Below are 15,460 nucleotides of genomic sequence, written 5' to 3'. Positions count from 1 at the left end.
TTATTAGGATATTGCCACCAAAAATACGCAAGTCTCATATTATTTTGGCAGGTGATTATAACACATTGGCATTCTTTTGAACAACTCTAATAAACAAAAGTTACTGGGTTTATTGGATTCTTACCATTTGTCACCAGTATTAATTGATCGAACAAAAATTACAAAAAAAAATCTCATACTTTGATAGCCTTGACGCAGGAAAAACTCTTAACATGACCATAGACTGGTTTTTCTGATCAATAGCACAATATGCTGTCTTTCCCTTATATGACCAAGGGTTAAATAAACTGTACAGACTTAATACACTGTCAATGTTTCCCTTGAGATCTTTAATAAAAAAGTGTCTGTGACCGAAGAAATATATTATACAATCCTTAAAGCCATAAAACACTTATGGCTGGGATGAAATTTCACCTTCTGTTTTGAGACAGTGCTCTCCTTTGATAGCTGCCCCATTGAGGTGTCTGATTAATTTATCATTTAAGACAAGAGGAGTCTTTACAGATTTTGAAAATTTGAGTAAAATAGTTCCAATTTTCAAAAGGTTTAAATCTTAATTTAACAATTATCGCCCAATTGTGATTCTTCATGCTTTATCAAAGGTCTCTGAGAAGGTTATAGCTTTCCAGTTATACTGTTACATTGAAAATAATAGTGTTGCTCATATCCACGACATATCTTTATAATGTTGCCACATATAAAAATTGAAGCCAATAAAAAGGGATTTAGGGAGGGTTTTGTGGGGTTTTTTGATGGACAGGTGCTAATTATTTGGTAAGTGAATATCTGTCTGATGAGCACTGTAATTTTTGTATAAGTTTGTGACATTGTTGTTTTGTTATTTTATGTAAATTTTGTGACTCTGTGTCTGCCATGTAGATTTATTACTTCTGTATTTGTGCTATTATGCAATAACAGTGTAAAATAAATAAATATACTGGCATCTCATTTATAAATGTTTATCAGTTAAGAAAGTGAGATATTTTAGTGATACACATCAGGAAAGGAGTATTATATACACAAATATTACAATGTATTGTGACTTGCTGGGTTCGAAAGTGTACTCCAAAAAAAATTGTACACATCCTCCATAATTCTTCATTTTTTTAAAGTTTTCTTTTACGTTCTATATTTGGGAAATAAAAAAAAAGTACTGCAATTATGACAGATCAATTTCATTATTAGTGAAAATTAGTTTTAATAAAGCTACCACATGGAGTTTTGTTGCATCAAGAAAACAAAATAAAAACTTATTTAATTTATAATATGATTTATAACCCACATATAATGAAACAGAGACCCCCACATTTATTTTTTTTGTATTAAAAATGCTTTTGTGTTATCATCACCAGAACATGATATATTTGTTGTAATAAAAAAAATATTTATCACATTACATATATAAATTAAAATAATAAAATTACCATCTGCTTTACAGCAAATGGCATGAATAACTGAAACACACTGCAGTAATTTAAATACTTGAATATAAACAGATGGCACTAAAATATCATAAAACATAAGACAGCAATATTTCATTATCCCCTAGAATAATTCATGTGTTAGCTCCTAGGTTAAACTTGACACTATGACACATAACATATACAATCCATAAAGATGTGGTGCACTGTTAGTTGGCAGTTGCAATGAGCACAAAGGAATGTTTTACGTCATCAGATAGCCATGAATGAGCCTAGCATGCCCTGTTCATAAATGGTAAATATTAATTTCTTCTTGATGGTTATTTCTCATCAAGAGCTCCACAGTACACAGAATGTTTAATTGGAAGTTTATTGTTAATAGTAGCAACCCATTCACTTTGCTACTCATTGTGAAGCTACCTTCATCAAGAAACAGACAAGATTGTTAGAAGCAATGCAACTGGTAAAAGTAGGCTGAAAACAAGCCTCTTTTGCTGCACTATCTGTGTGCTCATTGCCTGAAATTCCTATATTGCTGGGGATCCAGTAGAAGCTCACTGTTGTATTACATCTAGTTAACTGTGAAATAACACACTGAATCTCACAAATATCAGGGTGTCTGGAGTACATGTTACTAATCACCTGTAAGGCATTCATGGAATCTAACCAAACAAGTATATGTCGAAATGTTGGGCTAATTATGCTTAAGGCCTTGTTAATAGCAAACAGCTCTGCAATGAAAATACTGGAGATGCTGTGGAAGTCAAACATGTATGTTCTGTTGCTTGCCACAAAAGCAACATAATTAAAGTTTTTACTGCCGTCCATATAAACTGTAATATTAGGATTCATGTTATTTACATTATTATATAATTTGTTTCACAAAATAACCAGATTTATGTTCTTTTTATTATACTGACAAAGATCAAAGCAATACTTAACAACAGCAGCTTGCCAAGGGGGTTAATGACTTGGAGCAACAGTACGGACTGGAGATAATTGTATATCTAGAGTCGAAAAAATATTTAGAACTGAAGCTCTGATGCCTAGTCGAGCAGTAGATCTCAGCTGTTCCTGGTATTGATTAAAATGCTGGTTGTAGAATACTGCATCAAAAGTTGGATGAAATAGTTGAGCTTTAATCCAAGCCACATAGGAGCATATCATTTGCTTCGGCTTATTCCAAAGAGAAGGCTCACCACTGTCCACCAGCAGACTTACCACAGGGCTTGAGTGAAATGCACCCGTGGCAAGACAGATGAATAAATGATGGACTGCCGAGTATCCTTAGAGCAGTGGGTCGTGCCGATGAATAAGCTATGCAGGCGTAGTCTAAGTGGGAACTGACCAAAGCTCGGTAGAAGAGCAACATGAAAATATGATCAGCTCCCCAACAGGTATTACAAAGACCCCTCAACGTGTCTAACATCTTTAGACGTTTTACCTTCAGCTCCTTCAAAAGTGTTACTCATGTTAGTTGTTGATCAAACCACATTCCTAGAAACCTAACCTGCATGCAGGTTCAACTGGTTCACCATAAAAATACAGCTGAGGGTCAACATGTTCCCTCAACCAAGAAAAGCAAATGCACTTTGTTTTTTCCAAGTAAAAAGTCAACTCAGTAGATTTACACTGTAATTCTAAGTGGGTTATTGTGTTTTGCCTCTCACTTGCAGCTAACATGGTACGTAAATAGAAAAATCATCTACAAATAAAGAAAACATGACTGGTTTTTGCATGCAGTTCATTATACTATTTATGGCCATGGCAAAAGTAATACTTAGGACAATTCACTTCGCACTAGAAAACTAATTTTCTAATGTGTAACTTTCAGATACCATTGTTCCAACTCGAACTTGGAAGGAGAGACTACTGAGGAAGTGTATTTAAGATTCCTCTCCTCTATGCTGTGTCATATGCCTTTGTGAAGTACAGCAACCAGGCACTGGGGCGAATTAAAAAGGTGTTTTGAATAGCAGCTTTCAGGGCAACTATGTGATCAATAGACAATCTACCCTGGTGGAAACTGCATTGTTCTGGGGCAATTAAGGCATTTCGCTCAAGGTACCAGAATAGATGAGAGTTTACTATTTGTTCCATCACCTTGCACAGAGTACTGGTCAAGCAGATAGGACAATAACTTGTGAGCATGATTTATCTTTACCAGGTTTCAGTATGGGGATAACCAGTGCCTCTGACCAAGAATCTGGAAACACCTGGTCAGAGAAAATTTTACTGTAGATACACACAAGATGTCATAGTGCAGTCTCCTTGACCAACAGGATATTTTCTACCTGCAACTTATATTTCACAAACTCAGGGCAGTATGATGATGTAAGTGAAACTGCCCTAAACGACTTTCTAATTGTGGGCACTATATCAACTGGTGCAGTAACAAGGTTTTTGCCAATTTGCAATCCAATCAGTTGTGGTGATGTATTGATCCACACGTGGTTTGAAACTTTCTCCATACACAAATGATGATGATGATGTCTGAGAAATGGATTCGATGTAATTAGCCAAGAATTCACTTTAGCACATATAAATACCAAACAGCAAACAGTCCTTGTGTTGCAGAAGGTGCAGAGCAATTCAGTCATCGGTCTTCAATTAAAATTATATAAAGCCCTATGCCAATTCCTTAGTACATGCCTGCAGTTCTCATCCCAACAAGAAACAGCAGGCTGCCTTGGCTTTCCAGATTTAAAGGGATGAATTCATTCGCGCTATTGACAATTTGGTGGGTAAACTTGGCAAGTTGGTGGATCATGCTACCTCTTGTCATACTGGCCAAAGGAATCCTTGTACCTGATCCATTGACTGAGGCAAATTACTATCATTGACTGAAATTACAATCTGTCTACGATTGCTTCCAAAGAATTTTTTGGATATGCACCAGGAAAGGAAGGTGGGGATTTGGAAGCCTGGACGGCTGGAGATACCACACCAGGCAACAATTATTTTGTAGATCCCTTCAATGGGATCTTTGTAGCTTGCTGCTTTGTTGGTGCAGTGGGAGTTTTTTTGGTGGTGTGTCAACTGAAGCAGTATTCGGTACACCATTGTTGGTCTTTCTATGAAAACCACTATTGATCTTTCTGGCAGAATTTACCTTCTTGCCAGGGCTCTGGGCTGTAGCTGCAGCATTGAAGGATTTCACTTGTTCTGAGAAAGCTTCTACCAATTTAATCAGTTCTTTACATGATGTGCATTCCCCCTCTTTTTTTACATTCTTTGAGACAGCTTGCAAAAAATTAATACCAGGTTGTACAGGATTCCTTATGTTGATGGATTTTCTATATTCCCGAGCCACAGGGAAGGATACTTTCTGCTCAGTACAGATCATCAACATTCCCTTTCTTTCCTTGTAAAGCAAGCATTCCCTAGACCTTGCTGAATGTGGACCTTTGCGGTTTACATACTTTTCTTCTTCAGAACATGTTGTAACTTCATGTCCTGAATGGCTGCTGCTATACGCACAAATCTGCTACTATTGACAATTTTGGTGTGACCATAACCCCGACACTGTAAGCAGTGCCTGGCACATAAGACTGCATATGAACAGAAGGTAACTAACCCTCACTCTGTCAGGAACAGTAGGATTGGAAAAAGTCAAAACCAGCTATGATACCAGCATATCAACACTACTCCCTCCCACACGGATGCAACTGACTGCGATGACAACTTCTCTGTAATCACACAGATAATTCTACGTCAGCCAAGTCCTGGTAAAAGACCACACCCCTGCCAAAATTAAGTAACATATTACGCTCCACTGTCACTTGATTTCATCCCACATACCCAAGTGATAGGAGCCCTGACATTGCCCCTCACTACAGACCTCAACCAGCAAGGCGTCACTTTGAAGCCCTCATACTGACTTCACACACCACAAGCTGTCACAATGCATTTTCCAATAAGAGAGAAACTCCAGAAGATGCACCCAACAAGAAGAAATTTCATACAGGAATAGTTAACAAATTCTGTAACATCTTTTGTATCCCCATTACTAGATGACAAGGTCAATCGTAGCCTCTCCAAACCCCATCCTAGCTTGCTTCTCCAAGTGGACCAATAACCACCAAAGACAAATTTATTGGGACAGACACGCAGTTCCCAAAAGAACTGGCGACACATTAGACCACTCCAGCAGCGTGCACGTGCACTGGAACCAGAGACAAACACAACTGTGTTTGCCCAGGTCCTCATATCTATTTTTGCAATATGAAAAAGAATTAAAACTCACCTTTATTAGGATGAAAGAATGTGAATAAAGGTTGAACAGAACTGATATGGTATCTATTTTTCTGGTGAACAACATATGGTGTTTCAAAATGAGCTAATGGATGCTTGCTATGCTCCTTGTAGGTTCTCACTTCAGTGTACAACCGCATTGACTGCAAAGGACCAAGATATGATGTATAACTACTTGGTATACTTATACCATCATCTGAAAAAAAAACACAGCCTAATTAAGAAATTTGTAAATTATATAAAACTTTTATTTTAATGTTGACCAATGTAAGTTGTAAACTCAATTATGTCATGTCCTCTTCTAATCAACCCGTCAAACAGTTTCAAATATACAGAAGCTGCTTCATCAATATGTTATAGCAGCCATTATTATTTATTTATTTTTATTATTTATGTTATTACTGCCATTTCAAGTTGAATTTATTGCTCGGTCAAAAATGAATTAGATTTTTTAAGTATGTCAATTCGTTAGTTTATTAGTATTATGTAATTCTATGTACTAGGACATTTTGCACTGTTTAAGCAATTAGAGGACAGTTTTAATTTTTATCAATGGTTATGGAAGCCTTGGTAAGGGAGTAACAATGAATGGGATCACGCAGATGTTTATACTTTCCTTTAAACTGAGGGTTTATGAGAGAAGGAAAAAAGACAGAAGAGAAAAATATTTATATAGAACTCAGCTTTAATAGTGTTCTTATATAAGTTTGGAATTATTATCAGATATTTATAACAGCAGCTTAGTTCATACGTTCAAGAAATAGCATTTTTTAATAACTTTAAAATTCTGATATGTGTACATGGAAATATGGAAATGGGAATTCTGAAGTGGATGAAATTTCCATCTGTTCAGGATTTGAATCCAGGATCCCGAATGAAAGGTCGAGATTCTGCACAGAGCAAATTTTTATCATTTTATAATTGTAATCTTTTTTTTTAAAAAAAGAAGTAGCGTACCTTTTTAAAAAGATTACAATTAATTATAAAATGATCATTATGAAATGGCTCACTGAAATAATATTTAAATCAGTACTGTTAAGGAAAACAGAAATTTAATTTAATTTAATTATCAACATAATCTAATCTAACAGTAAAATAACAAAAAAAATAAAAATAAATATAAATCTTTTAAACTGAGCCCTACAAGTTTAAATAAACCCTGAACATATTAAAATTTCATTTTTGCAGATTCCTGTGCAAATATTGTAAGAGTAAATAAAATAAATAGAAAATAAGCAAAAACAGAAAACTAATTACCTTTCAGGATTTTTTGAACACCATCAAGACATTCAGGAGACAATTCATTATCACCAAAAGATCCGAGTAATTCAGATACTAATATATCAGCTCTTTCTGATGGATTGAAATCTCTCATATCACCAGGTACAACAGTTACACTGTCTCCCCAAATTTCTTCTTTTTGTGCATACAGACTGAAATAGATCATTTTCAATAGTAGGTCAACTGTTTTTCTGTTATTAGATCTTATTTTTATATAAAAAATTAAATAATCAAAAATTCTCACTTACTTTAATTACATATTCTCTTGCAAACACTGACATAATTTAGAAATCTACGTATAATTTACTATACAGTAGAAACAGTATCTTAATCTTACACAGTTGGATACAAATGTCAGAAAAATTATGCCTACAAATAGTTTTCATTAGAAATTCTTTCGTCTTATTGAAAAAACAAAATTTCATATTATAAAACTTAATTTTTTAAGACTGTCCAGAAAAATGTTATTCAAAACTGCTGGAAAAATGTGTAATAATTTTGCCCACTAAAGAAAAAAACAAGGAAATAAAAAATTTACAAAAAAATATAAATGTGTGCTTACTTTAGCACATATTAATAATTTCTTTCATTAATACGACACACTTGAAGAACCAGATTTAGCACAAAATCTTTTGGGAAAGTAAACAGAGACTAACAATAATAAAAATAAATCAGTTTGCCAAATACGATTGATGAAAAAATAACACATGATGAGATTCAAAAAATCAAGGTAAATGAGATGAGGAAGAAGACTATAATGCAGCAAATTAGTAATGTTCCTTAATCCAAGAATGTTAAAGCCAAAACCAAACAATCTGAAGCACAGAAAGGCAAATTTAATGTAAAAGTGTAACATTTTAATTTAAAATGGTAACTTCAAAAATGTTTTTCTGAAATTTCAATTAACAAATTTTGTAGTAAGTAATTAAAATATCTATTTAACACATTTATTTTTATTATTAAACATTTGCTATTCATAAATATTACAAACTAGTAATCTTGTTCATTACTGAAATGTGTTCCTAAGTATTTAAGAAAAAAAATTATCAGGACTCATATGTCATTTATAATTTCAGGAGATGAAAGTACATCTTGTAGTCAATTATTTTGTTCAATTGAAAGTAACTTCAGATATAAAAATATTTCTGTGTTGCTAAATGAATTTCATGTTTGCTGATTATTTCATGTATACTTCATACAGCCCTACTGGCTAAAAAAAATCAATCATTAACATAAAAATCTTTATGATCACGTGGGAATAGGAATCACACAGGGAATGAGGGTAACAAATAAATTTTGTTTTATAAAACTTGAAAAAATTAAAATAAATAATTTACTTTAATTTTCAGAATGCCTGCTACAATCTGTAGGATGATAATTAAAAAAACACAGTATTTTTGGATTGTTAACAGGTAGCTGAAAATTAAAATTTATTTTATTTTTTCAGTTTTAAATTCATAGGTTTTTACACCAGATTCTTATAAAAAAAATGTATAATAAAAAGTAATCTGTGTTAATGTATACCTAAAAAAAAATAATATAAAAGCAAAAACAAAAGATGACACAGAGAATCAAACCTGAGACCTCTCAATTATGAGACTGAAATTGCTCACTACTTGGTTATGACTAGATATACAAATAAGCAGCAATTGAATAATTTAAACTGAGCACTTGGAAATGGGGCCGAGTTGGAAACTGCAATTTTGGATTAAAAGTAGGGATTCCCCTACTACCATCCTGCTCTTATCAATTCAATAAGGGAAGAAATAAGTCTCTTGAAATCATGTAACTGAATAAATCTTGCTTACTTCCTCAATACTACATTATGCCTTTAATCAGCATGGTCATTTAAACACTAAAATCATTACAAAATAAGATGCTGACATTAATTTACCAATCACCTGTAAGTATAGTTATACTGAATTCAATAAATTCTTTATTTCATTTTGAATATACATGAAGATTTATAAGTTTTATGTAACATAAAAGGTTACTAATTATTAATACCTTTTCAACAATCGTTTGCAACAGAAAGTTCTATACTGCTTGCGGAACATTATCAGGGGCAATTTAATAAATTTAGATGATTTTGGTTAAATAAGAACCTCTCCTGCATTTTTACTAGACATATGTTTTTAATTTGTAGCATATTTATAACTAATAATAATAGTAGAACAAAATTTAAGTGATAGTTGATTTTTTCAGCTAAAAAATCAAACTATCAAAAAGAATTTTATAAAGATCAGGTAATTATCCAATATCATATAATTTAAGTATTTCTCCATGAATTATTTTAATTACAAATATGAGTAAACAAAATACTTCAGAGCATAATTTAAAGCAACTCCAACAAAAGTTTCTTAGAATGTTGGCCAACAATAAATGTTGGCTATACAACATTTATCTGGCGTTATGAAATTTTAGTTGACTATTATAAATTTTAGAATATAGGGTATCTTTTTGTGTGTGTGTGTGTATATATATATATATATATAAATACACAAATAAAAAGCAATTATTTCATTTTTATCTTATACTTTAATTAGATTATTAATTAATATTGAGAAAAATTTATTTATAGCTGTAGATCTTTCAAATAGTCAAAACCATATTTTTTTTATAAATACTAAATCATGATAATAAAACACATACTTTTGTCAATAAGTACTGATGAGGGAAAATCATTTCAGTTTTTGTATAAGTAATAAATAAACATCTAGTTCGTTATCAATACATTCAATAAAATTTATCTTTCAATAATTTAAATAATGTATATAGGGGCCACAATGCTAAAAATTGTTTTAATTACTTTACCATGATGACTAACCTTACGCAAAAGTAAATTTAATAATGAATCAAAATTACAAGCTGAATTCGTTATACCTATAATGACTAATAAAAAGAGTTTAAAAACTAACTAAATAAATAAATCTTTTATTCTGATTGGCACATAGTAGTAATATATTACACAGAATCATGTCATGATAAGATAAATTATGAGTATAAAATAAATTACAAGATAAAAAATAAATGTGATTAAAGTACATATTAATTATTTAAATACAAACACATAGAATAATCTAAGTTAAATAATACATTAAATATAAAAAAATGCAACAAAATAATTCAAAATTCAGTTGATACTAATGAAAATGATTTTGAGCACATATTTAAGCAAATGTTGAACGTGAGCAGAAATGTAAAAAAAAAAATTGAATGATAATGTTGATAAACACTGGATCTGCACACATGTTAAAAATATAGACACTAAAAACAAAGCCCGAGGATATAAACCATCTACTCAAATTTTATTTCTTTATTAGAAATAATCTAACAAGTGATGAATAGAATTCCTGGAATTTTAATAGCAGAAGATTGAAGTCCATAGATAAAATCATAACTACCTTATATAGAGTATTCAACTTAAAAGAGGCCCTATCACTTATTTAGTTCAGTCTATAAAGAATAGTTTAATGGCAAACACTAAATAATTTACAGATGTTGTATATCTATATATATATATATATATATATATAATACTAGCTCTACCTGCCACGCTTCGCTGTGGCACATTGTGGTTGCATGGATGAGAAATGAGAAACAAAACAAAGCATACGTTTCATAGAAGTTTAATTTTGCAATACTTGTGGTTATACAATATTTTTTGTTTTTCCACTGTCTGCGTAGATATAAAGGCTATCTGGTTTGCCGACTTGGGAACACGCAACATACAGTTGCCCATGTGAGAAGCAATCCACATCTAAATCTAAACCACACAATTCTAAAGATTGACCTTGAGCTTTATTGATTGTGATTGCAAATGCCAATCGAATTGGGAATTGCAATCTTTTAAATTAAAATGGTGTATTGGTCGGGATTATGGGTATTCGAAAAATGAGGACATCGTCACCTTTGAAAGGCCCCGTTAAAATCGTTGCTTCCACTACGTTATTCATCAATTTCTTAACTGCAAGTCGCGTGCCGTTGCAGAGTTTTGGCTGATTAATATTCCACAACAGGATAATTGTCATTTTTTGTCGAAGCGTTGCTAGAATCAATCTAATGAGGAATGTTTTCTTCTCGCATCCAAGAAGAAGGCCCCCAACTCCGTCATTTATCATTTGCATTATGCGATCATAAATGCCTTTCTATTCACGCGTTAATTTGGGAATGTTTGATCGGACATATGACTGAAGATCACCAATGTTGTAACTCTGTTAACGGCGTAAATCCACATTAAATGAAGCAATCGCAGCTCGGGTGGGTGCTAGCATTCCCAATTGACTAAGAACTTTATTTGCAATAGCTAAGCACTTGTCTTCAGTATTTATCAATGCTTCGTTGTAAATGCCTTCTGTAAATTCCATGGTCATATTGGTATTTTCTAGGAGTACTCTATGCAAAATATCCTCAGCCATATGCGATCGATATCTTTCCATAACTCTGTGGGAGATGAAGGGAAGCAAGCGGTCAATATAATTGCGAATAATGCGCGAATTTGGTTTGGATGTGCAGTGTTGCACGCGTCATTAATACATATATCCCACTGTTGGTCATTTTCTAATAAATTCAGAGCTTGGTGAAAGGCGCAGCTCAATCACGACATGATCACACTAAAGTACCTCGATTAAAGTGAATATTTAATTCAGATTGTATAATAATCTGAATCAGATGCAAGTGGATACGTTTTTTTTTTTTTTGTTAATAAACAATGTAATTGGGAACAGGTATTGTTTCACATGTGACTGCAGTTGTCGTTGGCTAGTATGGCGAGTGTTCCCCTCGCTTCCGACAGATGGCGCGCGTTCACTGGTACACAGCTGACAGTTAAAAAAACTGTTTTCTCGTGGTCGCCAGTATGTGACTGATGCGAAAAATAGATAAAAACAATCTTTGATGCGGGTTATATATCGTGCTAAAATTTGAGCTCAATCGGTGCAGAATATTTTGAGTTTTTGAAGGGTACACAAACGAACTTAACATTTTTATATATAAAGATTTGTGGGCTGCGAAAAAAAGGCCCTAAGTCGTGCGAAAAAACACATCATTTTAAATGCTTACAAAAGCAGAGTAATGCTTACAAATTACAGAATAATCAAACGGCGTTGATTTCAGATGTTAATAAACTGCTAACGTAAGTAGAAGTTGTGCTGCTTCAGTGTACAACGTGATTCTCGAGTATGAATCTACGGTTCTAATGAATTACGATCTCCAAAGAAAACAAAACCCCGCAGGTCAATTGAGAAAAAGGTGAGATTTTTATAAAAACGCGATTCGTAAAAAAATTACACGAATTTGAATTATTTAGAAATTGTTTAGCGGTGTATTATGTCCTATAGGAGGAGAATTCGGTTATTGTCTTCGACAACGCTTCTTATATAACGAAAAAAATTCCACACGTGTTATAGAAAAACAATGATATAAAATGCGGCTTAGTTCAAAAGGAATAATATTTGAAGAGGTTTAAGTTAATGTTCAATCATTGCAAAGGGTTTCGCGTACTAAAAGTAATTATAGTCCGTATAAAATTGGTTTGACACACAACGCCATATTGGTAAGTCATGTTATTCGGCTCCTAACGAATATGTTTGCCGGCCTCCGTGGCATGAGTGGTAACGTCTCGGACTTTAATCCGGTGGTTACGAGTTGAAATCCCGGTCAGGCATGGCATTTTCATACGCTATAAATCTTTCATATCATCATCTGAAGCAATGCATAACGGTGGTTTCGGAGGTTAGAAAAAACAAAAAAACGAATACTTAGTTGTGTGGTTTCAGTGTTACTATTTGTGAATTCTGTTCTTTGCTTTTACATAGCAAAGAACGCTAAATGACCAAAAAACGATTGTTTGGTCATATATATGTAAAAAGATAACCTAACAAAGGATTTTTTGGTCATTATGTAGGGATATTATTTCCTGTGTATTTGGTTATTTGGACTTTTTTTGTTTGCATAGTCTTAAGTCTATCTGGGCTATAAGAAAGTTGGGTGTTTTAATTTATTTACTGTAAGTCATCCTTCTTTGTGGCTTTTCTTTTTGTTTTGGTGTTTTTTTTAATAATAAAATACGGATGCTTTAGCTGTTAAATATAATTCAAAGAAATTTGTTGTGATTTTGTTTACATTGGCAACGGCCATACGGGCTCTTTGTGATTGGTCGTTGTGTTTGACAGCGGCCATCTTGCATTGATCTGATTGGTTTTCCTTTGTTTACATTTCCATCTGATTTATTAAAAAACTGTACAAATTAAAAATAGATAGATAGATTTATTAAAAATAGATGAAAAAAATCTTTGATGCGGGTTATATATCGTGCTGAATTTTTTTTTTTAATAAAATACAGATGTTTTAGCTGTTAAATATAATTCAAAGAAATTTGGTTGTTGTGTTTGACAGCGGCCATTTTGCATTGATCTGATTGGTTTTCCTTTGTTTACATTTCCAAATTAAAAATAGATAGATCGATTTATTAAAAATAGATGAAAACAATCTTTGATGCGGGCTATATATTGTGCTAAAATTTGAGCTCAATCGGTGCAGAACATTTTGAGTTTTTGAAGCTGTAGACAAACAAACTTAACATTTTTATACATAAAGATTAGCTATATTAGGTTATATAGGCTATTCTTGTTAGCTGTACCCTGTGTCTATTTCCTGGTTGGCATTGGTAATGCTTGTCTTCAATTCCTGTAGGGTGTGGGAATTGCTCCTATAAACAATTCCACCGATTCATCTGACACTTTTTCTTCAGGTTTTTAAATCCCAATCTACATTTCATTATCACCAAATTATGGTCGCTATCAATGTCTGCTCCAGGGTAAGTTTTGCAGTCAACGAGGTTATTTCTAAATCTTTGCTTAACCATGATATAATCTATCTGATACCTTGTAGTATCGCCTGGCTTTTTCCAAGTGTATATTTTTCTATTATGATTTTTAAATTGGGTGTTGGCAATTACTAAATTATACTTTGTACAAAACTCTATAAGTCTATCCCCTCTTTCATTCCTTTTGCCCAGCCCGTATTCACCTACTATATTTCCTACCTTGCATTCCAATCTCCAACTACTATTAAATTTTTATCTCCTTTTACGTGTTTAATTGCTTCATCAATCTCTTCGTATACACACTCTACCTCATCATCATCATGGGGGCTTGTAGGCATATAGACTTTAACAATCGTTGTTGGTTTAGGTTTTGATTTTATCCTTATTACAATGATTCTATAGCTATGCGTTTTGAAATATTCTACTCTCTTCCTTATCTTCTAGTTCATTATGAAACCTACTCCTGCCTGCCCATTATTTGAAGCTATTATTCTAAAATCACCTGACCAAAAGTCGCCTTCCTCTTCCCACCGAACCTCACTAATTCCTAGTACATCCACATTTATCCTATCCATTTCTCTTTTTAAATTTTCCAGCCTACCAAACTTTTTTAAACTTCTAACATTCCACGCTCCGACTCGTAGAATGTTATTTTTTAATTTTCTGGTGACCCTCTCCTTAGTAGTCCCTACCCGGAAATCCGAACGGGGGACTAGTTTACCTCCGGAATATTTTACCAAGGAAGGCTATATGAAATGCTATATGAAAATGCAGAGAGCCACATTTTCTTGGAAAAAAAGCAGCTGTAGTTTTCCATTGCTTTCAGCTGCGCAGTACTCAGAGGACTGAGGGATGTTGATATGGCCGTTTAAGTCATTCTGACTCACCCCCCTAACAACTACTGAAAGAGCTGCTGCCCTTTTTCAGGAATCATTTCTTAGTCTGGCCCTCAACAGATACCTCTCCGATATGGTTGCACCTTCAGTCCAGCTACTCTGTATCACTGAGCACTCAAGCCCCCTCACCAACGGCAAGGTCTCATGATTCATAGAAGAGGAAACACACAAAACATGAGATTATCCAAGTCATAACAGAATAGCAGACTTCCATAATTCAATTCTTTTGTTCTGATTATCATGGTAAAATGGAATTTAAAACGCAGAAAATACATTTTGAAATGTACTTCCTTCTCCTGCATAGAGGTCTGGTATGGTAGTCACCTGGAGATTTCTACATGCCACACAATTCCAGGATGGGTAAGATAGTTCTTAGATTTCTACAGAAAAAACAATTTTTCCTATCAAGTAGGTGCACTATAAGCCTATCTAATCAAAAGCTTATCAGATAAACATAAATCTGTGAATTTCTCCTAAATTTAATAATATATACTCAGTTACAATAACTAATTGTACATTACAGATTAATATAATGCCTGCTAAAATTTTTTTCTATGAAAATACTTACGTTACAACAGCATTTGGATTTTTTTCTACTGCATAAACCTTAACTTTTCGATCAGAATTTCTAGAAGCATTTAATGCAGCTCCAACTAAAGGGCCTCTTCCAGCTCCAACTATCATGATCACCCTTAAAATAAAGTAATTATAATATAGTTGGCATAAGCCCATACATATTCACTTTTTCCATACATCTTTTTCATGACATTTTAGAAAACATA

At 33.2% G+C, this 15,460-nt stretch overlaps 1 protein-coding gene across 1 annotated transcript in view; it reads right to left on the bottom strand.

Moving 5' to 3' along the window:
* The window catches only part of csul (protein arginine N-methyltransferase 5), a 49,666-nt gene that overhangs the window by 7,823 nt on the left and 26,383 nt on the right, over positions 1 to 15,460 (bottom strand). The window contains exons 8-10 of the mRNA XM_075372564.1: positions 15,247 to 15,369; positions 6,933 to 7,108; positions 5,668 to 5,871 (exon numbers count right to left, since the gene is read on the bottom strand). Of these exons, the coding sequence (XP_075228679.1) occupies positions 5,668 to 5,871; positions 6,933 to 7,108; positions 15,247 to 15,369 (503 nt within the window). The remainder of the gene's footprint in view (positions 1 to 5,667; positions 5,872 to 6,932; positions 7,109 to 15,246; positions 15,370 to 15,460) is intronic.

The sequence above is a fragment of the Lycorma delicatula genome, chromosome 8 (assembly GCF_047948215.1).
Source record: "Lycorma delicatula isolate Av1 chromosome 8, ASM4794821v1, whole genome shotgun sequence".
Taxonomy (NCBI): domain Eukaryota; kingdom Metazoa; phylum Arthropoda; class Insecta; order Hemiptera; family Fulgoridae; genus Lycorma; species Lycorma delicatula.
The sequence above is the reverse complement of the archived record's forward strand: the minus strand, read 5'-3'. Positions and strand labels throughout refer to the sequence as shown.